General features: G+C 45.1%; 1 protein-coding gene across 1 annotated transcript in view; it reads right to left on the bottom strand.

Annotated features, from left to right (window-relative positions):
* ADGRD2 (adhesion G protein-coupled receptor D2) overlaps positions 1-26,795 on the bottom strand; it is a 463,372-nt gene that overhangs the window by 352,151 nt on the left and 84,426 nt on the right. The window contains exons 11-12 of the mRNA XM_068247950.1: positions 10,172-10,298; positions 7,428-7,531 (exon numbers count right to left, since the gene is read on the bottom strand). Coding sequence (XP_068104051.1) covers positions 7,428-7,531; positions 10,172-10,298 — 231 coding nt within the window. The remainder of the gene's footprint in view (positions 1-7,427; positions 7,532-10,171; positions 10,299-26,795) is intronic.

The following is a 26,795-nucleotide window of genomic DNA, read 5'->3' on the forward strand; positions in this document are numbered from 1 at the left end:
TTATTAACCATACTTTCAGCATATGTGCAACAACATGTATGCTTAAAGAGGTGGAAGGTGTGGGCAGTGGCGTAGCTTTGGAGCTATGGGCCCCGGTGCGAGTTTTACATGGGGCCCCTCCCAACACTCTATATGTAACACTTGATACGGCGCAACAAAACCTGCCTTGGTCATACATAGTATTAGAGGTGCAAGAATCGGATGGGGAACAGTTTGTTAATGATTACTACGATTCAAAGCATCTATAGAGGTGATTATTACTACCACAGGACCAATAAACAGTTAATGCTTTGGTTGAGGAAGGGCCCCATGGGGCCCCTCTGGCCCAAGGGCCCCGATGCGGTCGCTACCTCTGCAACCCCTATTGCTACGCCCCTGGGTGTGGGTGTGATTAGGCAGGACATGGGTGTGGTTATGTGGTTGGGCGCAGTTAATTTAACCACTCCCATAAGCGCCAGAGAAAATCAGGCACCCCAGGCTCACCCCCGACTAGAAGGCACAGGAAGTGCAAAACTTGGATGAATGGGCAGACAGTGTCACATCAGTTTCTGTTAGGCTTCTGTATATCAACCAAGTCTTTCAGAGTATTTACGAGCAACAAGCCGTGGTTCTCAAACAAACTATGACAACTCAGAAAGCGCACAAATCCGGCAACCAGGAGAACTTAACCTTGACCAGGAAATCAGAGCCACCAATAAGGAGTACGCCGCAAAGATGAGGCACAACCTCTGCTCAAATGACCCACAAGCAGTCTGGCTCAAGGCTACTACCAACTATAACCCACCCACATGTAGCACCTTGCTCTGAGCTAGCCAAATATCTCAGCAATTTTTACTGCAGGTTTTAGATCCAGATGGGAATGATGGGGCCTCCAATATCACCTGCCTACCCCTCATGGCCCATGTCTGAGCTCACCACTCTCTCCAGGTGTATGCAAGGTCGATGTTCTGCACCCCTTGACAACGTTGAACACCAGAAAAGCCTTCAGACCTGAGGGTGTGTTAACAGCTTGCCTGAAAACTTGCTCATGGCAGCTCGCTCTCATCTTCTCCTCCGTCTACACCAAGTCACTACAGGATGGCAAAGTGTCAGGGTGTGTCAAGAGATCCACCATAATCCTGTCCCTAAAAAGCAGGGAATCTCTAATCTCAACAACTACAGGCCTGTGGCTCTAACATCAGTTATCATGAAGTACTTTGTAAGGGTGGTCCTGTCCCACCTCAAGTGCTCCATCATACCCCTGCTGGACCCATTCCAGATTGCGTATAGAGCAAACAGGTGCACCAATGATCTCATCAATATCTCCCTGGAGCTAATACTACAGAACAATCTTGCAGCACTTGAGGTCCATCCAACCATACGCCTATGGATCACGGACTTCCTGTCCAACAGGTCCCAAGTGGTCAAGCTATGTGATATCTCTTCACAACCAAGAGTCACCAACTCGAGGACTCCACAAGGCTGCGTCCTGTCAACGATTCTGTACTCCTCTACATTAACAATTGCAGATCAGTATCAGATACACTCGTTAGATTAGCAGCAGATAGATCATCAGATAGATTTTATGATTTATCTGATGTGTTTAGGAAATTTTTTTACTAGGAACAGATTTGTAATAGATTTCAGTATGAAATCTATTGAAAATCAATCTGATGGCATTTTTTTGCCATCAGATTTACATTAGGTCCAATGCAAATTGATCAACCTAGATTTTCCAGCATGTCAGATCGATTGAAATCGGCTGCAAATTGATTTCAATCGATCGGTCAGATTTTGGCTCAGAGCTGTGTCAGACTATGTGAAGTACTGTAATTCAGCTGAGACAAAACCTTTTTAAGCTTTAAAACAGAAAATAAATCTGTGGGATTCTAAAAATGAGTAGCAGGATAGATGTTTCTCATCAGTTTATTTTCGGCTCAGGTCCACATTAAGTATGATACGTACAATAAAATGATTGCTCAAATCTTAAGTCTAAAGGTGGCCACACACGATACAATAAAATGATCCGATTTACGGCAATTCGATAAAAACGATCGGATCTCCCGAAAAAATCGAAAGCTTTCTTTTTCATTCGACTGAAAAATCCGATCGGATTTCCCGATTTTTTCGATTTTTATCTATCCGGAATGCCAGATATTTTTCTTCAATTTCTCTAAAGATTGTAGGGTGTGTGTTAGATTGTCAATTTATTAATATACACACCCAAGCAAATTTCTCAGCGTTTCCAATCATTTTTATCATAATTGGAGAAAAAGTGAACATAGGTGTGTGGTACATTGGTCATATTTTTGAAATGTGACAATCCTTCAGAAAAATTGCTTGAAATTCTTAAATTGAACAGATATTTAAAAGATTGTATGGTGTGTGGCCACCTTAACTGTGGAAAATATTAGCTTAGTGTATTTTTTTTTTTAGCAGTATCTATTTTAAATTCCTTGGTTTTTATATACAGTAATTTATATATATATTTTTATGTTTATTTAAATTTAAAAGCTCTTCTTTCCAGTTCCAGGTGTACCTTATTTCCCTACAGCTCTGTAAGCTGTGGCCTTTAAAATGACCCTTCAATGAAAGAAACATAACTAAACTACCCCTAGTCCCATGTAGAGTAATAATGGGGTCACATTGTGGGTGGAGCTGCACTGCTTGACCGCATGCAGGTCAAGCTCTGTCCTACCATACTGCTGGTCAGTGATACTACAATAATAATAGTGCAGGGCAGGCAACAGACAGCACATTCTCCCCCCCCCCCCCCCCCCGGCTGTTCTCCTGCTGAACTCTTAGCCCCCATGTTGCAAGGCCCAAGTCCCTTGAGTAGCATCTCTTCTCCTGATGCCCACCATGAACTGCTAGTATCCCTTTGCCGAACTCTGCCCCACTCCCAAGTCTTGTCTGTACACACTGAATGCGTGCTCTGATGACTGTGAAGACATTCTTATATTGTCAATGCCATGTTCATCTTAAGTCATATTGTCATAGCCATGTCTGTCCTATGTACTGTCTTGCACTGTCTTGTAATGCCATTACCATGTGTACCACAACCAATTCCGAGTCAAATGACGTACTTGCCGAATAAGGTTGATTCTATTCTATTCTATTCTACATTAAGCTTGGTCTAGTTTAAGTAAATTGTTCCTCACTACAAGTTTCTCCAAATTAATGTTATGATATACACCATGGGTCCCCAACCTGGGGGTCCTTGGGCAGATTTCTGGGGGGCCGCGGCTTCTCCCTCTCCCCCCGCGGCCGCCGTTCCTGTTACCTTATGAGCGGGCGGCCGCTTCCTTCCTTATATTCCTCCAGCCGCGGCTCTCCTCTTCGCAGCATGTCGTATTACAGCAGCGCTTCCTGCGCGGCTGCTGTAAGGAGCCAAGGGAGCCGGGACAGCAGTTCCCATGGTAACGGTGATGCATATCGCCACTACAGGAAGCCACTACCCCGCCTCCTTCCCTTCCTTACAGCCAGGGCCAGCCTTAGGTTTCACAGCGCCCTGAGCGAAAACTGATTTTTGTGCCCCCATGTGCATATACATACACACACACACACACACACAGGCCTATATGCAATTCCCCTTTTTTCCTGAGATATCTCCTAGGACAGTGGTTCCCAACCTTTTTGATGTTGTAACACATCACGTCAAATGCTCAGATCTCTGTGACACATCACATATGTATAAAAGAAAAAAATACTATTAATAACCACGAATGAATGGAAAGAGTGCATTATCCTGAATACACTTAAAAATGAAGGCTAGAACCTTTCAGGAATATTAATAAAAACAATCAGTGGGACAGTTAGCCGCCTCCCCCCCATTTAGAATGATAGCACAGCACTGACAATTTGCACCACACGTTATAGCTGCAGTGCGCCCCCCCTCCCCCCCCCAAACGCCCTCAGACTCAGTATAGGTAGGTAGCCAGGTATAGGTGCCCCCTGTATAGGATCTCATGTGTAGGTCCCCTCAATATAGGTTGCCAAGCATAGGTGCCCCCAGTATAGGAAGTCAGTTGAAGGTCTCCATTCCCCCATAGGTAGCCAGGCATAGGTGCCTCCAGTATAGGTAGCCAGGTGTTGGAGCCCTTAGTAAAGGTAGCCAGCTATAGGTGCCCCCAGTATAGGACATCAGGTGCAGGTGCCCCTAGTATAGGAAGTCAGTTGAAGGTCTCCATCCTCCCCATAGGTAGCCAGATGTAGGTACCTCCAGTATATTGGTAGCCAGGTGTTGGTGCCACCAGTATAGGAAATCAGGTGTAGGTGCCCTCAGTATAGGCAACCAGCTATAGGCGCCCCCTTGGAAGCCGGCGCCCTGAGCGACCGCTCCGGTCGCTCATATCAAAGGCCGGCTATGCTTACAGCAGCCGCGCAGGAAGCGCTGCTGTAATACGACATGCTGCGAAGAGGAGAGCCGCGGCTGGAGGAATATAAGGAAGGAAGCGGACGCCCGCTCATAAGGTAACAGGAGCGGCGGCCGCGGGGGGAGAGGTTCACCTCTGCTAGCTACGCTGGGGCAGCTATACTGGGGTAACTACTGGCTATACTGGGCTAACTGTACTGGGCTAACTGTATTTGCTACACTGGGCTAACTGTACCTGCTACACTGGGCTAACTGTACTTGCTATACTGGGCTAACTGTATTTGCTACACTGGGCTAACTGTACCTGCTACACTGGGCTAACTGTACTTGCTATACTGGGCTAACTGTACTTGCTATACTGGGGTAACTATACTTGCTATACTGGGGTAACTATACTTGCTATACTGGGCTAACTGTACTTGCTATACTGGGCTAATTGTACTTGCTATACTGGGATAACTGTACTTGCTATACTGGGCTTACTGTACTTGCTACACTGGGGTAACTGTACTAGGTATACTGGGCTAACTATACTTGCTATACTGGGGTAACTGTACTTGCTACACTGGGGTAACTGTACTAGGTATACTGGGCTAACTGTACTTGCTATACTGGGGTAACTATACTTGCTATACTGGGCTAACTGTACTTGCTATACTGGGGTAACTGTACTTGCTACAGTGGGCTAACTGTAATTGCTATAATGGGTAAACTGTACTTGCTATACTGGGGTAACTATACCAACTATATTAGGGTAACTATACTACCTAACTAACTATACTGAGGCAACTATAGTCCTTATACAGGGGCAACTGTGTTAGCTAGAATTCCAGATATCGCTCTCTTCCCTCTAGTACCACGATTTTGACTCCATTTTTCATCAAAAAAATAATACACAATAGAACATAGCGTAAAACTGCAACTTTTGAATTTCCCAGTTCCTTTGCATGCCACAGTGAATGCACCTCCACACCACATGTGCTCCCCACTGTGTATATCTGTTTTGCAACCTCCACCGAACTGTGTAGAAAAAATGCCTGCTCACCAGATGGATATGCTGTCCTGTTACAGATCAGCAGTCATTCGTATGTATATTGCTCTTCTAAGTTCTCCACAGCAAAATTCCACACTGGTAGTACTTCTCCCTGAAGTGTACCTCAGAAGAAAACAACAGTACACATAGCGTGAACCTGTCACACTTCACGCTTCTTAGTTGTGCTACTTGTGCAAAAGTTGGTGCACACTCTCCTCCGTGCACACCCCTCTCACTCAGTGTCCTTACTACGGTTTCCCCAGACCAAACAATGCCCCTAACCGCTCACCAGATGTATAGCTGACCTGTCACGGATCAGTAAACAGCGTTTGGCATCAGCGTAGGGGTATCAACCAGATCCTTTCATACTTTGCCTGCAGGACTAATACACATCTCTCATAGCGTAACACTGTTTTATTTTCAATAAAATTGATTTAAAATACACTCACATTTAGTAAAAGTTCATGCGCATATCTAAAACAAGTTTCGGACGTCCTCACCGCTGCTCAGCTAGCGTCCTCTGATCTGCCGAGGCCACGCCAAACGCTGTTTACTGATCCGTGACAGGTCAGCTATACATCTGGTGAGCGGTTAGGGGCATTGTTTGGTCTGGGGAAACCGTAGTAAGGACACTGAGTGAGAGGGGTGTGCACGGAGGAGAGGGTGCACCAACTTTTGCACAAGTAGCACATCTAAGAAGCATGAAGTGTGACAGGTTAACGCTATGTGTACTGTTGTTTTCTTCTGAGGTACACTTCAGGGAGAAGTACTACCAGTGTGGAATTTTGCTGTGGAGAACTTAGAAGAGCAATATACATACGAATGACTGCTGATCTGTAACAGGACAGCATATCCATCTGGTGAGCAGGCATTTTTTCTACACAGTTCGGTGGAGGTTGCAAAACAGATATACACAGTGGGGAGCACATATGGTGTGGAGGTGCATTCACTGTGGCATGCAAAGGAACTGGGAAATTCAAAAGTTGCAGTTTTACGCTATGTTCTATTGTGTATTATTTTTTTGAGGAAAAATGGAGTCAAAATCGTGGTACTAGAGGGAAGAGAGCGATATCTGGAATTCTACACAACACGTGTTCAGCTGATCTGTGGCAAATCAGCCTTTGAACGCCGGTGAGAGTATTCATTTCTACTAAAAACTGGAATCTCTGTGGTTTATGGAATTCATGTACTGCTGTGAGGAGTGAGCGCTGTACAGACTCTTTCGTCTACATGTTATAGGGGAGTGCTATCCCCACTGTAAAGTGATCCTCCCAACAGCTTGAGACGGTTATTTGGATAAACTCTGTGACACTGAGGAGCGCCCAGACCACTGCTTTATAACTTTATAACTGTGTTAGCTACCTATACTGGGGGCAACACCTGCTTACCTATAGACTACACTCAAAATCAGGAAAAAAGAGGGGGGGACTGCCACCGCCACTAACCACGCCCCCCCCCCCACTCCCCGGGGGGCCTCAGAGAAAAGTTTGGTTGGGATAGTGGGCCCCGGGCTTAAAAAGGTTGGGGACCCCTGATATACACAATCCGTCTGATAGCCGCTAACAGTGTAATTTTTAGCCTGTGCTGTAGGCCATGTGACAGGGTTTGGAGGAAACCTTATTCTTGTAACCTCTCAAGGAAAAATATTTTTTACATAAAAATACATTGAAAATTGTTAGAGCTGAAACATGCTGCACTTGTTCACATGCAGCGGGAATTTAATGACCGGTATGCTTAAAATCAACATTAATGAAATACAGCTGCCAACAAGGACATTCCTAACACTCATAGTTATTATGATATACTATATAATGTACCAGCATAACAGTTGTCATCCTTCAAACTGTATAATATTTTCTATCTTTAGTTAGCTAGTTATCAAGAACCAACTACTTCTCATAATGAAAGTCAAAAAGGGCATTTATGCTTTGTACATTTGTTCTTGTTCCTTAAGAGGGTGATAGAATTCACATTCTCAGTCTAGTAGATTAAACAACACCATCACTAGTGTCAATAATATCAATATCAATGAGTAGTTACCCAACAACGAGAAATAGAATAAAGGTCACCACAAGAGCACATAGTGATACACCACATCCGATAAATGTCAAGGTTCTCAAGATCCACTCTTCTTCTGTACTTCTCTGTGTACAGAAAGAAATAAAAAGTATATTACATGATTGTATACAAACAATTCCATCTATGAATTACATCACCAAAGCCAAGAGAAGAGAGAATAAAAGATTAATCCCAAAAACATACAGATAAGTTAATTGGCTCCCTTCCTAAAATTGGCCCTAGACTACGATATATACACTACATGATACATAGACATAAGACTATGGTAGGGATTAGATTGTGAGCCCCTCTGAAGAAAAGTTAGTGACAAGACAATATACTCTGTACAGCACTGCAGAAGATGCCGGCGCTATATAAATACTAAATAATAATAATAATGAATCTATGAAATGATAGGTTAGCTTTGGGCAGTCACAAACCATTGAGATACCAACTAAGCACTAAGAACATGAACCATAGCGGTCTAGTTTTTGCACCATTTTTGGGATATTTGTCCTTTCCCCTTTGTCTTTGCCCTTGGTCATTTACCCTTTGTCTATGCAAGTTATCATTATCTTTGTGTGTGCAATGGAATATAATTGTTGTGCTCAGTGCTGATCTACTTTGTCTGGACAAAGGACTGGCATTAGACCTGGCAAATACACAGTGACCCAGTATCCACAACCGATCACCCGGCCACCCAGATGCCATCTCCATGCATCCACATGTCTGCAATCATCATGTAGATCATAAACATACCACCACCATAAACTCCTCAGGGATATCAGCTTTATTATCATCTGACCCAACCATTCATCTAGACAGCAATGGAGGCAACGCCAATAAGTCTGTCTCAGTTCCAGTCAGTGCTGCCCTGACTCCTCCCTCTCCCATTACCGCATCCCCAGGTTACATCCCAGGGGCCTTCACGTCACTGTCACATCGCCATGCCATGCTCCTCTGCCAGGTCACTCACTGAAACCTTATCCCCCCCCCCCCACTAACTGCTTGATGTGCTGGGAGCAGGGATGCAATTAGAGGGGAGAAGCCCTTACAATCGCGGGGGGGCCAGAGCTGTGGGGGGCACCAACTACTAACCTCCCCCTCCTCCAATACTGGGGACTTAACTTCAGATCAGGTGTTTTGTGGCTACACTTGTTATGGGTGTAAATATCATGATGGCCACACTTATTTTATGACCCTTGTGAAATTGTAAAAAGCATTAAGGGGAGGCAAGGGACCCTATCAAAGTTCCGCTGGAGGGCCCCATGATTGTAGTTATGCCACTGAGTCTGGGAGAAAGGTCAATGATCTCAATTGTTATTGAAGGGAAAGTGGCAAGTGGCACAAGCGTTATGCCTCCTCCTAGCTGTGACAGCATGAGGCCGAGATGGCAGATGCACAAGATGAAGGAAAGTCACCTTGTCATATAATACAGCATATTTAACTGGAAAATGCTGACATTTTTGTGATTTTCCTAAATGTTTATAAGACCATCTAATTACTGCCCTGATAATCTCCAGTATTTTTGTATTTAAAAGGAACCTAAACTGAGAAGAATATGGATTTTTCCTATTAAAATTATACCAGTTGCCTGGCTCTCCTGCTGATCCTGTGTCTCTAATGCTTTCAGCTATAGCCCCTGAACAAGCATGCAGATCAAATGCTCTGACTGAAGTCAGACTGGATTAGCTGCATGCTTGTTTCAGGTCTGTGATTCAGCCACTAATATATAATAGCAAATATATCGGCGCCAAGGGACAATGGAACTGCCGCTCAGAAGAACAATGTCCAAAAGTTCAGAAGTCAGGCATACATCAAAGGTCAGCGCAGGTTTAGAAAGTCATTGTATGTAGGGAATGGTAAATTCTTCACCACAATATATCAAATGCTCAGAGGTAGGTATCCGCCAAACATCAAAACTAGAAAAGGCTTACCAGCTCCCAACAACCCACATTATAAGGTTGTAAAATGGCTCAGGTCACAGATAACGTCCAGGGAACATCAGACGTCGTGAAGATCCAGTGGACATCCGTATGGAGGTAAAGTTTTAGGAATTTATATAGGAAAACAAAAACGGCAATATCTAAGCGTAACCCGTTTATTTAGATAAAATTTCTTTAAAGGGCAGTAGATATAAAAACAATAACTCACATACGGGGCCCATAAACAGGGAACCCTGGAAGATTAGCACGCATGTAATGGTCAATCGTAAATCAATAGACAATGGTGCCGCCTGTTACCTTCCTGAAAATTTACCTCCATACGGATGTCCACTGGATCTTCACGACGTCTGATGTTCCCTGGACGTTATCTGTGACCTGAGCCATTTTACAACCTTATAATGTGGGTTGTTGGGAGCTGGTAAGCCTTTTCTAGTTTTGATGTTTGGCGGATACCTACCTCTGAGTATTTGATATATTGTGGTGAAGAATACCATTCCCTACATATAATGACTTTCTAAACCTGCGCTGACCTTTGATGTATGATTCAGCCACTACTGCGGCCAAAGAGATCAGCAGGACTGCCAGGCAACTGGTATTTTTTAAAAGGAAACATTCATATCCCTCTTAGTTTAGATTCCCTTTAAGTGGTGTATGCAAACACTGAAAAAAAAAAAGTGTCAAATATATTATCTACCTTTTTGCCAATGTGATTCAATATGATTACAACAACAACAGAGTGATAAGTTAAATTATGCAAATATATTATGATAAATTATTTACCTGGACATCATATACTTGCAACAGGACAGCAAAATTAGTGGTATGATTGCAAAAACATATGGTTGAATCAGCAAAGCTATTTTTAATGGTACATCCAACTGTGGACCAACTGCCACCTTGTTCTGTCCTGGAAATAAACATATATATATATTCAAATCATAATAACTTACTGATTAGCATTAAACCATCATCAAAGTAAGCTTGTCATTGTCAGAATTCACAACACATGTAAACCATTCACAGCTGCTTGCCCTTTGCTATCGGAATATGTCAGATTATTTGGCTCCTACACAGGTCATTATACTGGGAGCCCGTTCGGTTATGTTCTCTTTGCATATGGCCAATCAGACCAGCTCAGTGGGGCAGGGGTGCCTGGTGGTGTCAGAAATGTCTGAAGCATAGAGAGGGGAATGAGTTCCTTGCCCCTGACATGGAGAAGGGGCTTTGCAGGAGAGAGGAAGGATTTCTGTCTTTGTATTGCAAAGTCCATGTCATGGACTATTAAGGATGGTATTGTTCAGATGGCAGAGCCCACGCTGGCCATGTCAGCCATTCCTTTCTCTCTCCTCTAATAGATTAGCCACAGCATGATAACCTTTCTGGGGAAAAAAATATTCATTGCAATTTAAGGAGATCCAAAAGAAACCTGAAGCGTTAACTTAGATAAGCTTTCCAGGGTCCACAGAAAGGCTCAGTGTTTATGTATGAGGAGAGAGCCTTGGCAGAGCTTCTCTGCAGTCTATTCACAGCTACTGAGAAGGCAGGTATCTGGCTAGATAAACAAACACAGAAACACAGAGCAGTGGATTTTTTTCCAGTATCTACAGTATATGTGGAATATAGACTTTTCATTGTTTGCTGTGCAAGAGTTCGGGTCCAGTTTAAACAAGATGATGACAAAATGATCAAATAATTCTGCCTATATAGCCTGTTTGCAGAGGCGTAGGTGGGGGGAACAAGGGGAGACATATGTCCCCAGGCGCAGCACTGTGAGGGCACTAAGCATGGCCACTGCACCCCCACGTGTGAGAGGTGGCTGGCTGCCTGAAATGCCTCTGCTTTTATCCCTCCCGCTGCAGAGGAGTGCAGAAGTGTTAACAGCAGCAGAAAAAAGTGGGGCACATCTGGCTATCTATAGGGGGCACATCTGGCTATCTAAAGGGGGACACATCTGGCTTTCTATAGGACAGCATCTGGCTTTCCAAACCGGAGGAAGGGGAGCACATTTGGCTATTTAAAGGGGGTTATATCTGGCTATCTGAACAGGGGAAGGGGGTACATTTGGCTATATAAACGAGGGGGAAGGGTTGCACATATGGCTATCTATATTTGGAAGGGGGCACATCTGGTTAGCTATCTAAACAACATTTAACTCCACCTATGACCACGACCCAGTAGCTGAACTCCATATACCGCACCCGCGATGTTTGCCGCTATCTGCTACTATGTAGCTAAGCTCATTGTGCTGCTGGCTCATTCAGTCAATATTTGCTGGAGTTTGGCTATTTCATGGCCGAACTCCAGCACCTAATTTATACACTGGGCACTATCGTAGTGTGCGCAAATTACCAGGCGCATGCAGGCGCTCAAATTGTCTGCTCCATGCAAGACCTGTATTTAGAGCAAATTGCTGCCTACCCTATAATGGTATAAGTTGGGAATGGTTAATAAAATGCAAATAATTCTGAGTTGATGTAAGATTTTGTAGATTTTGTGTGCAATGTTATGCAGTTTAAAAATGGACAAGTTGAATTCCACCTTAGCAGGATTCATTTGGTCCATTTTAAACTGCATACATTATCTCATTGACCATCATTATTCAGATATTCTGCTGTGGGATGCTGAGGAAAAAAAGGCAGCTTGCAAACTGATGCAAGGCCAGCATCAATACTCTGATGTTCTGAAATCAAATTTAAATAAAACAAAAACAACTTTACAAAAAAATGACATCAAAATGGTGAACATATAAAAAAAAAAAAGGCAGCCCACAAATGGATGCAGAGTTAGCAAAAACGGATGGCCTGAAAACAATCCCCAACTGAAAAAATGAAAAATTGCCACCATCTTGCTGATTGATAGTGACAGCTCTTAGCCCTCATTCACATTGCATCCGCTCGTGTTAGCGTTTGCATCGGGGGTTTTTAGCAGCAATTTTTTTCTTCGATTCCCAGGATTTGGGTGGGCGTACCGGTTTTCTGAAAAGCGCTTTTCCCAAACGTTTTTTTAATTCACTCTCTGACGCAAGTCAGGAAATGAACTCTTTGACTGTTCCTATACCGTTCATTATACCAAAATTGCCCCAAAAATGGTGCAGGCACCATTTTGCTGAACGCACAGTGCACGAACCACGCTGATATGAATCTTCTCATAGAGATTCGGTGCACAAGCGTTTTGGGGGCAATTTTAAAAATTGCCTGTGCTTAGAATAACTTTTTGCAGTTTTGGCAGTTTATGTTGGAAGCCAAGTAACCTTGATGGTGGCACAAATGAATTGTATATTTTTAACCATTTCAAATACATTAGCTAAATCTGCCTCAGTCAGACAAATGAAAATACCAAGGAGAACAGAGAAAATGCCTGGAGTGTGTTCCCTCAAACAGCAATTTTCTTATGTTAATTATTAGTTTTCACATGAACGATGCTGATGACGATGCTGTAAATATAAGGACGCTGTTTCAAGTAATATATCACAGTAATGTCAACTGCAAGAAGTACAGTGGGTTGCAAAAGTATTCGGCCCCCTTGAAGTTTTCCACATTTTGTCACATTACTGCCATAAACATGAATCAATTTTATTGGAGTTCCACATGAAAGACCAACACAAAGTGGTGTACACATGAGAAGTGGAACGAAAATCATACATGATTCCAAACTTTTTTTTTTTACAAATAAATAACTGCACAGTGGTGTGTGCATAATTATTCGGCCCCCTTTGATCTGAGTGCAGTCAGTTGCCTATAGACATTGCCTGATGAGTGCTAATGACTAAATAGAGTGCACCTGTGTGTAATCTAACGTCAGTACAAATACAGCTGCTCTGTGAGGGCCTCAGAGGTTGTCTAAGAGAATATTGGGTGCAACAACACCGTGAAGTCCAAAGAACACACAAGACAGGTCCAAGACAGGTCAGGGATCAAGTTATTGAGAAATTTAAAGCAGGCTTAGGCTACAAAAAGATTTCCAAAGCCTTGAACATCCCAAGGAGCACTGTTCAAGCGATCATTCAGAAATGGAAAGAGTATGGCACAACTGTAAACCTACCAAGACAAGGCCATCCACCTAAACTCACAGGCCGAACAAGGAGAGTGCTTATCAGAAATGCAGTCAAGAGGCCCATGGTGACTCTGGACGAGCTGCAGAGATCTACAGCTCAGGTGGGAGACTCTGTCCATAGGACAACTATTAGTCATGCACTGTACAAAGTTGGCCTTTATAGAAGAGTGGCAAGAAGAAAGGCATTGTTAACAGAAAGCATAAGAAGTCCCGTTTGCAGTTTGCCACAAGCCATGTTGGGGACACAGCAACCATGTGGAAGAAGGTGCTCTGGTCAGATGAGACCAAAATGGAACTTTTTGGCCAAAATGCAAAACGCTATGTGTGGCAGAAAACTAACACTGCACATCACTCTGAACACACCATCCCCACTGTCAAATATGGTGGTGGCAGCAACATGCTCGGGACGTGCATCTCTTCAGCAGGGAAAGGCAAGCTGGTCATAGTTGATGGGAAGATGGATGGAGCCAAATACAGGGCAAACTTGGAAGAAAACCTCTTGGAGACTGCAAAAGACTTAAGACTGGGGCGGAGGTTCACCTTCCAGCAGGACAATGACCCTAAACCATAAAGCCAGGGCAACAATGGAATGGTTTAAAACAAAACATATCTATGTGTTAAAATGGTCCAGTCAAAGTCCAGATCTAAATCCAATCGAGAATCTGTGGCAAGATCTGAAAACTGCTGTTCACAATCGCTGTCCATCTAATCTGACTGAGCTGGAGCTGTTTTGCAAAGAATGGGCAAGGATTTCAGTTTCTAGATGTGCAAAGCTGGTAGAGACATACCCTAAAAGACTGGCAGCTGTAATTGCAGCAAAAGGTGGTTCTACAAAGTATTTACTCAGGGCGCCGAATAATTACGCACACCCCACTTTGCAGTTATTTATTTGTAAAAAATGTTTGGAATGATGTATGATTTTCGATCCACTTCTCACATGTACACCACTTTGTATTGGTCTTTCACATGGAATTCCAATAAAATTGATGCATGTTTGTGGCAGTAATGTGACAAAATGTGGAAAATTTCAAGGGGGCCGAATACTTTTGCAACCCACTGTACCAGGTATATTATGTAAATCTATTTCTCTGTTACCCCAAGTGGACCCGAAGGCAAAACTTAAGGTCCTTGTGTTTAACAGTGGTATACCAATAGATGTAGCTGAAGTTGTGACTGCCCTGGGGCCCTTGGACCAGAGGGGCCCACAAGTTGTTCTCCTTCAACCACTGCATTAGCTCTTCTTTGATGCTTTGCAGGTAATGATTGCCTCTATACCTTTAGGTAATCAATAGCAAACTCTTCTCCTCCCCTGTGGTAAACCTCTCTGGGTTTGGCGCTTCATATCATTTGTTATGTGTAGAGTGTTTAGGGGGCGCAACAAAGAACCCATTCTGGGATCCTGGGCTACACCATTGGAGTTTACAGTTGTTCATATGTGGCAGAGCTCATTGAAAAGCATGTGATCAATTTGATCAGGTGATAGATGTGTAAGGCTCTAATTTGCAGTTCACAACCATGGCTTAAATTCACGAAACATTACCACATTCGGTAATGCAAGAAACAGCTAATTTTACAGAGCATTTAGGAAAATGCCGATTCATTGAGGCTGTTACCGCATGGCAAGCTGAAATTACTAAACAATGAGGTAAATTACCGACTTGTGTGGTAAATACCTCAAGACATGTCAGTAAAATGATTAAAGCATTAAAGACATGTCATAAACATTTAACCATGCGGTAACGCCCAGTAACAAGTTCGGTAATTACTGGAAGCTCTTATGTGTTGAAAACCAGCTCCTTTGATAGCCCATGTATATTATGCAAACTGCGCCCACCGTATATAATATGGCAAACTATCATGCAAAACAGAGTCTTCGCTATCAAAATAGTCCACAGTCACAAATGTATATAAGTCAATATGACAGCGCTCCTCTTCTTAATTATCCTCACCACCTAAAAAAGATAAAACACAGCTCCACATAGTGCATTACTGCTAGATTTTCATCATCTTTTTAAAACACCACGCCAGTGATAAGACTTGTGCTCTTTAGTGCTCCACTCCTAGTGCAAACTTATCACCAACTATAGGATAGTTCCAGGCTCACCAGATGTAGGCCACCTCATACACCAGGTGGGTCTATCGCATGAATCAATCCACAACGATCTGCTGCTCTCATGTATCAAAAAACGTTTAATCCGGATTCTTCAAATAAAACATAACAAGACATAGCATAAAATCTTTTAAAAAATGACTGTTCCCTGCGCTCTTGCGCACTCACGTTATCCACAGATGAGTCTCCGCATATCGGGCTCCTGGCCCTGTGATGTGCCTCCTGCTACGGTCACGGCGTCCCGCTCCCCGCACTGGTACATCAGTTTCAGGCTTCCTACGAGCGATGAATGTCCCACTTCCTGTGACGTCAGACGCTGCCCGCTTAACTCCGCCTAGGCGGAGTTAAGCGGGCAGCGTCTGACGTCACAGGAAGTGGGACATTCATCGCTCGTAGGAAGCCTGAAACTGATGTACCAGTGCGGAGTTAAGCGGGCAGCGTCTGACGTCACAGGAAGTGGGACATTCATCGCTCGTAGGAAGCCTGAAACTGATGTACCAGTGCGGGGAGCGGGACGCCGTGACCGTAGCAGGAGGCACATCACAGGGCCAGGAGCCCGATATGCGGAGACTCATCTGTGGATAACGTGAGTGCGCAAGAGCGCAGGGAACAGTCATTTTTTAAAAGATTTTATGCTATGTCTTGTTATGTTTTATTTGAAGAATCCGGATTAAACGTTTTTTGATACATGAGAGCAGCAGATCGTTGTGGATTGATTCATGCGATAGACCCACCTGGTGTATGAGGTGGCCTACATCTGGTGAGCCTGGAACTATCCTATAGTTGGTGATAAGTTTGCACTAGGAGTGGAGCACTAAAGAGCACAAGTCTTATCACTGGCGTGGTGTTTTAAAAAGATGATGAAAATCTAGCAGTAATGCACTATGTGGAGCTGTGTTTTATCTTTTTTAGGTGGTGAGGATAATTAAGAAGAGGAGCGCTGTCATATTGACTTATATACATTTGATAGCCCATGACTGACCGGAGCAGAGAGCCAATAGGAACAGCTTCTCTTTCCTGCTGCTCCCTCTAATACGCTGCAACATGTTATCTCAAGAGTCAAGCGCCTCTACCCCCTGCAGCCCTTCAGACGTTTAACCCTTTAGAGAGGAGCTAGTGGGAAAAGAGGAGCTAGTGGGAAAATCTTCTGAGCATGGCACATGTAATTTTTATTAAGAGTTCAACTAAACTGTGGCTATTAAATAAAATGTTAATAAAGGCTAATAGACAGATTCAGAGGGAGTAGAACAAACATTATAATAACATGTACATCTAAAGGTATTCTGGGGATACATTTTACTATTGTAATACCGTCAGTGAGGGAACAGCATGTAACTGTTACCGTACAGGTCTTTTTCGGTAAATTACCAAACGTCTACCACACCATGCCCACGCAGGTGGTACCCCCCTGGATGAAACCGGAAGTGCGCGATCAGCGCTAACTGAAAGTGGCAGATTCATTGCAGCTTCTTTGTTGCTGATTCCTTGCAGGTTCATTTTTCAATATTCCTTGCAGATTCCTCTTGCAGGTTCTTTCTTGCAGATTCCTTGCAGGTTCTTTCTTGCAGATTCCTTGCAGGTTCTTTCTTGCAGATTCCTTGCAGGTTCTTTCTTGCAGATTCCTTGCACGTTCTTTCTTGCAGATTCCTTACAGATTCCCTGCATATTCTTTCTTGAAGATTCCTTGCAGAGTGGAGCAATGGCATCCTCTGCAGCATGCAAAAAAAGCGGCTGAGGTGGCGCAGCTGCTTATGGAGGACAGCAGCACAGGATCAGATGTGCCGGATTCTAGTGATGACAGTGACTTTACTGTCACTGATGATGATGATTATTGCTACAGTGATGATACTGATATTGATGAGGCTGATGAAGGGGGGAGGCTGATGAAGGGAGGAGGCTGCTGAAAATGGGGAGGGTGATAGTGATCACAGAAAGTGAGCAAGCTTCTCTCCTACCAGTGACTGCTTGCTGCATAATTTCCCCTTCACTTTATTGTAATGCAGTGGTACAACTTTCTGCACCTAATGTTCCAGAAACTGTCAGTGGCTTTGTTTTTTAAGTTTTTTTTTTACACCGGCCCTATTACAAGAAATTAAAAATGAAACAAATGATTATGCAAAAAGGAAGTTAGAAAATAAACCTCCTTCACCCAGATCCATCTGCAGGAACTAGACTGATGTTACTATGCAGAAATGAATGGCATGCTTTGGAGTAATTCTTAGGATGGCACTGCAAGAAAGGGGAACTATCCAGGATTATTTCTCAACTCGGTGAATCAATTACACCCCCTTTTTTGGAGATGTTTTTTCTTGTGAGCGATTTATTCAGATCCATTGGATGCTACATGTTTCTCCATTCATCAGGGGTCATGAAGGCCCTCAAACTAGGGTTTGGAAGGTCAGGAACTTGACAGAGCATATGGAAGAAAGGTGCAGAAGTCTGTACCTCATAAGAATGTAGTAATTGATGAAAGAACAATTAGCTTCAAAGGAAGATCAAAGTACAAGATGCACAATTCTCAGAAACCAAGCAAGTGGGGGCTACGAGTGTTTTCTACGGCTGATTGTGAGACTAGATATCTTTTTGTGCTTGAACCGTATTATGGATCTGCAACTACGGAAAGCTTGCCAAGGCCAGACTTGCACTTTGTACAAATCTGAAACAAGCCACTCCTGGACATGGATACCATTTATTTACAGATCAATTTTATACCAGTCACATATTGGCACAAGAGTTACTAAAATAAAAAAATTCACATAACTGGAACAGTCATGCACAATCGTAAAGGTCTACCAAATGAAATAAAATAATTGAAACTGAAGAGTTGTGAAGTTTGTGCTTGGAACTTGACAGTGAAGAAATGGTATTGGCATGGAAGGATAAGTGTATTATATACATGCTTAGCACTTTCTACCCTGCTACTACAACGACACAGCAGAGAAGAAGGAAAGGTAGAGTAGCTGAAAATGTTGAGAAGCCCACAGCAGTCATTGAATATGCTAAACACGTGGGAACAGTTGACTGATTTGATCATTGTGCCAGTAGTTACTCTTTCAACAAGAAGTCACTGAAGTGGTGGAGGAAGACCTTTTTTTGGTTGTTGGAGCTAACAGTAGTGAATAGCTTCATAATTTTCAACCAGTTGCATCCACATGAACCAAAGGATCATATAAGCTACCGCAAGAACCTAATTCTTGAGCTGGTTAGCGAACAAGAGCCTCTAGGCCTCAGCGTAGATATGGCCACCCTTCTTCATTAGACGTGGAGGAGCATCTAAATGGTAGCCAGCATTTCATTGCTCTAATGCCCAATCGAAATACCAAAGATTGAACAGTGTGCAGTGACAGGAAGACACCAGGTGGCGGGCCTAAAACCACCTATTGTTGCGAAACTTGCTCACACAAGCCAAGATTACACCCAGGAATTTGCTTTGAAATGTACCATACCTTGGCCAATTTCTCTGCTACCAGCCAATAGAAGATACCAAACTGTCCAAATAAGGTATTAAATTAAACGTTATAATGTGTTCTTTAAAATAAGACATACCATGTTACATTCCATGTTAAACTGGGAGATAAAGAAAGAGCTGTAAAAAAAACTCCGAGCAGAAACTACTGCCTTTAGGAAAAAGCTCTGAGTGGAAAGGGTTAAAGCACAAAGTAGTCACAAGAGCCTTATAAAACTATCAACTCAATCTGATCGCAAATTCTCTGTGAATTTTGCTACACACCAACACCAGACCTAGTAGGAAGTTTGTGGCGTGCTCCATGACATTTTTGTCCCTCAATTACATCTTTTAGTATTGCCAGTAATCTCCCAAATCTGCAGCGCTCCCATTGCCCTGCCTGCTGCACAGCCCTGCTGAGCACGCGTAACCACCATGTGAACACTTGTGTGCATAATCGGACCACGCAACCTCTCCTTCTACAATCTAGGAGGATACCAAGGGACAAGTTGTAAAGAGAGAAGTGCACAGGTCCAAAGGCAGATGCATCACCTATTCTTAGGCAACTCCTTCCTCCTATAGCAGGGGTCAGGAACCTCTTTGGCTGACAGAGCCATAAACGACACATATTTTAAAATGTAATTCCGTGAGAGCCATACAATATATTTCAAACTGGGACAGTAAGGCTCACACCCCTGTTGCCATGGTGATGTGTGTACAGTTGATCCGCCAGGCAGCAGAAGTGTCAGACACGTCTTCAGCTTCTCTTGGGTTTCAGCAACATCAGCAATTTCCCTGAGAGCCAGACAGGAGAAATACTGACTAACAGCTTGTACAATTAGCTAGCTTGACTTGGGAGTTGATTCACTTTGTAGGACAAGATCCGCGCACTTTGATTGGCCCAATAGGCTGCCTGTCACTTGACAGGCAGCCTATTGGGCCAAAGTGCAGGGATCTCGTCCTACAAAGTCACTGGGCCAGACAGGGTCCAGAGTGGAACAATTGGAGCAGCTGTTCCTTTTGGGGTAGCGTGAGTAAGTTAGTAGTTTTATTTGCACTGCCACACTAAGCTGCGCTGCTTGAGCAGTGTAGCTTAGTGAATTAGCCCCTACTGATTTGTATGTGAGCCAGATGTAGCCATCAAAAGAGCCACATCTGGCTCCCGAGCCATAGGTTCCCTACCCCTGTCCTATAGGGAATAATGCCCATAAGGAGGTAAATGGATGGATGGGCTTAATTTTTCTCATAGCAGCCGCCTCCACCATCCTACACCATAGCCACAACGCCTTCAATAGAAAATAACTCCCCCTCCAGTAGATAAGTGGAGGACTTTTCACATCCCTCCCGGAAGGCCCTACAAGAAGCTGGTCACTGTGATGATATGGTAGTCAACTGACAGGAGACTTATAGTCCCTCATAAAAAGTGTCCTCTTGACATGGCATTTCAGTTTTCCTGGTAGATCAGATCTGCAGAAAGCGGTCCCTGAGGTTAAATCTGACAGAACAGACAGGGTTTGTACTAGTCCATCTCCCCATGGAGGATTCTCAGGCTTTTCTATGGTTTCAAAAGCATTTCCTGAATGCCAGTTGCTCATTTCAACTGCCAAAAATAGTGTGCAAGTGAGTAGGGAGGCTGGCTGGTATCTTACTATTTTAGCAGTTAAACTGACATTCAGTGAATGCTTTTGAAAACAAAGAAAAACCTGAGAATCCCCCATGAGTATATGGACTAGTCCAAAACCTGTTGGTTCTGTCAGATTTTAACTGCTTACTTTTTATCGCTGTAGTGATCCCTTAGGAATCACAATGTTCCTGCCACTGTCATTCGGAGCATATAAAAATGGCACAGGACGAGAGCAGATAGAAATGGTGCCACCATTGTCGGCAATAGTAATAGCTGCGAGCAGTTAAGTTAAATTATGGCTCATGATAATTAGTGGCCAGCAGAACTGAACTTCATTGCCACTAATCGTGGCGTTTACTAAGTAACTGAATAGTGTATAAGGTGTCTCTGCCTCTGACACAGGAGATCTGTAAAGCCAGCACCTATCCAGTAAGGAGTCCTTAGGCTAAACTCCCTAACACTGCTACTGCCTACTGAGTGCACCCAGCTCAATCGCTTAAGTCAGTCAGGAGAAAAAGGCAATGTTGTTTGTTTTGTCTTGTGTATGGTGGCAGGGGGTAGTCTATGGCGGAGCAAGTAATTATGGTGCTCAGGCCAGGATGGTATAACAGATGGGCTGAGGGAGCGAGGAGGTAAGATGTGGCCTGCAGTACAAAGTGTCCCTGAGTGCTGGAAGTGATAATCTGCAGGCTGAAGCTGGATGTCAGGGAGTGAGGAGGTAAGATGTGGCCTGCAGTACAAAGTGTCCCTGAGTGCTGGAAGTGATAATCTGCAGGCTGAAGCTGGATGTCAGGGAGTGAGGAGGTAAGCTGCAGGCAGCAGTACAAAGTGTCCCTGAGTGCTGGAAGTGATAATCTGCCAGCTGAAGCTGGATGTCAGGGAGTGAGGAGGTAAGCTGCAGGCTGCAGTACAAAGTGTCCCTGAGTGCTGGAAGTGATAATCTGCAGGCTGAAGCTGGATGTCAGGGAGTGAGGAGGTAAGATGTGGCCTGCAGTACAAAGTGTCCCTGAGTGCTGGAAGTGATAATCTGCAGGCTGAAGCTGGATATCAGGGAGTGAGGAGGTAATCTGCAGGCTGCAGTACAAAGTGTCCCTGAGTGCTGGTAGTGATAATCTGCAGGCTGAAGCTGGATATCAGGGAGTGAGGAGGTAAGCTGCGGGCTGCAGTACAAAGTGTCCCTGAGTGCTGTAAAGTGATAATCTGCAGGCTGAAGCTGGATATCAGGGAGTGAGGAGGTAAGCTGCAGGCTGCAGTACAAAGTGTCCCTGAGTGCTGGAAGTGATAATCTGCGGGCTGAAGCTGGATGTCAGGGAGTGAGGAGGTAATCTGCAGGCTGCAGTACAAAGTGTCCCTGAGTGCTGGAAGTGATAATCTGCAGGCTGAAGCTGGATGTCAGGGAGTGAGGAGGTAAGCTGCGGGCTGCAATACAAAGTGTCCCTGAGTGCTGGAAGTGATAATCTGCGGGCTGAAGCTGGATGTCAGGGAGTGAGGAGGTAAGCTGCGGGCTGCAGTACAAAGTGTCCCTGAGTGCTGGAAGTGATAATCTGAAGGCTGAAGCTGGATGTCAGGGAGTGAAGAGGTAAACTGCGGGCTGCAGTACAAAGTGTCCCTGAGTGCTGGAAGTGATAATCTGCCGGCTGAAGCTGGATATCAGGGAGTGAGGAGGTAAGCTGCGGGCTGCAGTACAAAGTGTCCCTGAGTGCTGGAAGTGATAATCTGCCGGCTGAAGCTGGATATCAGGGAGTGAGGAGGTAAGCTGCGGGCTGCAGTACAAAGTGTCCCTGAGTGCTGGAAGTGATAATCTGCCGGCTGAAGCTGGATATCAGGGAGTGAGGAGGTAAGCTGCAGGCTGCAGTACAAAGTGTCCCTGAGTGCTGGAAGTGATAATCTGCAGGCTGAAGCGGGATATCAGGGAGTGAGGAGGTAAGATGCGTGCTAGTGTTGGGCGAACAGTGTTCGCCACTGTTCGGGTTCGCCCGGATTTCGGGCTGTTCGAGTTCGATTCGGGCTTCGCCGGACACCTCGTGGTGTTCGGCCATGTGTTCGGCCATGCGGTCGAACGTATGTTCGGCCTGACAGCGCATGGCCGAACGTTCCCCGAACGTTTGGTTCGCGCTGTGATTGGCCGAGCGGGTCACGTGGTTCGGGCACGAACACGCGGCTCGCGCTGCGATTGGCCGCGCGGGTCACGTGGTTCGGGTAAATAAATACCCGAACCGCGTCATTTCTCCGCCACTTGCGTTTGGGTTTAGCTTTGGGTAGGCAGGCAGGTTAGACTCTCTCTCACCAGCTAGGCTAGCCAGGGCCCCCCAGCCTCCTATACTATATTTGCCACTGCACTGTAGTGCCAGTCAGCTCAGCGTGCGTTTACTGCTGGGATCAGTAGTACTTCCGTCCATCACCAGCATATAGCATAGTATATAGCATTGTCTTCTATTGCCACTGTACTGCCGGTCAGCGTGTACTGCTGGGATTCGTAGTACATCCGTCCATCACCAGTGTATAATATAGTATATAGCACTGTCTTCTATTGCCACTGTACTGCTGGGATCAGTAGTACTTCTGTCCATCACCAGTGTATAACATAGTATATAGCATTGTCTTCTATTGCCACTGTACTGCCAGTCAGCTTGTACTGCTAGGATCAGTAGTACTTCCGTCCATCACCAGTGTATAATATAGTATATAGCATTGTCTTCTATTGCCACTGTACTGCTGGGATGAGTAGTACTTCCGTCCATCACTAGTGTATAACATAGTATATAGCACTGTCTTCTATTGCCACTGTACTGCTGGGATCAGTAGTACTTCCGTCCATCACCAGTGTATAATATAGTATATAGCATTGTCTTCTATTGCCACTGTACTGCTGGGATGAGTAGTACTTCCGTCCATCACTAGTGTATAACATAGTATATAGCACTGTCTTCTATTGCCACTGTACTGCTGGGATCAGTAGTACTTCCGTCCATCACCAGTGTATAATATAGTATATAGCACTGTCTTCTATTGCCACTGTACTGCTGGAATCAGTAGTACTTCCGTCCATCACCAGTGTATAACGTAGTATATAGCATTGTCTTCTATTGCCACTGTACTGCCAGTCAGCTTGTACTGCTGGGATCGGTAGTACTTCCGTCCATCACCGGTGTATAACATAGTATATAGCATTGTCTTCTATTGCCACTGTACTGCTGGGATCAGTAGTACTTCCGTCCATCACCAGTGTATAATATAGTATATAGCACTGTCTTCTATTGCCACTGTACTGCTGGAATCAGTAGTACTTCCGTCCATCACCAGTGTATAACATAGTATATAGCACTGTCTTCTATTGCCACTGTACTGCTGGGATCAGTAGTACTTCCGTCCATCGCCAGTGTATAACATAGTATATAGCATTGTCTTCTATTGCCACTGTACTGCCAGTCAGCTTGTACTGCTGGGATCAGTAGTACTTCCGTCCATCACCAGTGTATAATATAGTATATAGCATTGTCTTCTATTGCCACTGTACTACTGGGATCAGTAGTACTTCCGTCCATCACTAGTGTATAACATAGTATATAGCATTGTCTTCTATTGCCACTGTACTGCTGGGATCAGTAGTACTTCCGTCCATCACCAGTTTATAACATACTATATAGCATTGTCTATTGCCACTGTACTGCCAGTCAGTGTGCGTGTACTGCTGGGATCAGTACAACCATAATGAAGAAATCCAGTGAAAGAGGGAGGGGCAAGGGAAGAGGTGTTTCCCCTGACGGTTCACGTAGAGGCCGCAGTGGAGCACCTAAGAAAACCCACTCAATACCACCTATGTGTGCCAGACAAACAACCCTCACTGATCCACAAGAGCCGGAACGGATAATGAATTGGATGACCTCTCAAGCGTCCAGCAGCGGGTTAAGCAGCAGCAGCACCAGCACATCCTTGTTGTCACGCACGAGGTCCTCTGCCAGTTACAAGGAGCCAGTGGGCACAACGGTGACACAACCAGCAGCTACACCATGCACACAATGGCCGAATAACCAGTCCGAACAATTATTTCCGGACACAATGGCCTCTTCAGAGGAGCTATTCCCACTCCTACCCCCACAAACAATGGAACAGCCAGAAATGTTGTGCCCGGATTCACAACCATTGTGCGAGGTAAATGCACCACGCACTGAAATGCAAGGCGAGGACGAAGACACCCAAATCCCTGAGCAATGTGCGCAGGAATTTGAATTGCAGGAGGTCCACCAAGAACATCTTGAAGACATGGGAGTGAGGTGCGCAGAGGGTGTTCTGGGGAGCTCTAGTCCACTGCACACACACACAGTCACAGATGAGGAGATGGAAGAGGAGGTTTTGGACGATGTGGACACAGACCCGGATTATCGAGTACAACCTCGCTGTCGGGATAGCAGCAGTACAGATGAGTCTGCTACAGAACCCACTGCTGCAAGAGTTCGCCGTGTGCCACAAAGTAGGCGGGGGCGGGGTATTTCGGACACAACAGCATAGCCGTAGAAGTGAGACGCCAAAGAGGCACGAAAGAAACTCGCCAGAAAAGCAGGAGCTCAAAAGTATGGGCTTTCTTCGACGACTGCAGGGAGGATGTTACCATGGTGATTTGCAAGGTGTGCAGGACCCGACTGAGCAGGGGGAAAAATATCAACAACCTCTCCACCACCAGCATGCGCTGCCACATGGTAGCCAAACATAGCACTCTGTGGTCAAACACGCAAGGCCAGGGTAGCGGCTCGCTTCCAGCCCCCAGCAACACTGCCTCCGTTGTCACCAGACCCTCCTCACCAGCAGCCCAGCCATTACGTGGTACACAAACATCTGTAGTAGACGACGATGTCAGTTTCTGCAACAGTCCTCTTGACGTTTCCCAGTCTTCAACCACCACGACAACAACAACCAACTGTCCTTCGGTGTGCGATCCTACGGTTCAGTTGTCTGTCCTGGAGATGTTAGAGCGCAAGAGAAAATTGCCAGCAAATGACCCCCGGGCCGTGGCACTAACAGCCAGCATAGCCAAGTTTGTGGCCTGCGAAATGCTGCCATATCGCGTGGTGGAGACAAACCGCTTCAAGCGCATGATGGCGCTGGCCATCCCACGTTACGTGGTTCCCAGCCGATACTATTTTGCGCGGTCTGCAGTGCCAGCGTTACATGAGCACGTGGTTAGCAAAATAACCAGAAGCTTGAAAAATGCCGTTGCCTGCAAGGTTCACCTCACCACAGACACCTGGACGAGTGCCTTTGGCCAGGGTCGATACATCTCCCTGACGGCGCACTGGGTGAACCTTGTGGAGCCTGGCAGCGACTCCTCACCGGCTACGGTGCGGGTGTTGCCCACGCCGCAAACTGCTGGACCGGCGTCCCTCAGAGATAACAGCAGCACCTACCTCAACTCTGACTCCTTCTCCTCCAACGCCTCTCAAAGCGGTACCTCATCCGGCATCGGTAACCCAGCAATAGGGTCGTGGAAGCAGTGCAGCACAGCTGTTGCCATGCGTCAGCAAGCTTTACTGAAGCTGATCTGCCTTGGAGATAAGCAGCACACAGGTGAAGAAATTTGGAAGAGAATCAAGGAACAGACCGATTTGTGGCTGGCACCGCTGGACCTGAAACCAGGCATGGTTGTGTGTGACAATGGGAGCAATCTCATTCGCGCTTTAAAGTTGCCTAAGCTGAGATACATCCCTTGCCTGGCACACATTATGAACCTAGTTGTTCAGCGGTTCCTGAGGACATACTCAGGCGTGGCAGATCTTCTGCTGAAGGTGCGACGAGTGGCCAAATATTTCCGAAAGTCCAGTACCGCTTCGGAGGGACTCACCAAGATGCAGGAGCGGTTCAATCTACCGAACCATCGCTTGGTGTGTGACGTACCCACGCGCTGGAATTCGACGCTGCACATGCTAGCACGCTTTTGCGAGCAGAAGAGTGCAGTGGTCCAGTACATGACGGCGCAGTACCGAGGCACATCCGGACAGCTACCAAGCTTCTGTGGATCTGATTGGGCCACCATGTTGGACCTCTGCCAAGTCCTCCAAAATTTTGAGCAATCCACGTTGCTTGTGAGCGGTGACAACTCTTCACTCAGCATTACGATACCACTGCTGTGTTTGCTGAAAAAATCAATGCTGCAGATCAAGGAAGCCGCAGTCAGGAT

The sequence above is a fragment of the Hyperolius riggenbachi genome, chromosome 8 (assembly GCF_040937935.1).
Source record: "Hyperolius riggenbachi isolate aHypRig1 chromosome 8, aHypRig1.pri, whole genome shotgun sequence".
NCBI classification, from domain to species: Eukaryota; Metazoa; Chordata; class Amphibia; order Anura; family Hyperoliidae; genus Hyperolius; species Hyperolius riggenbachi.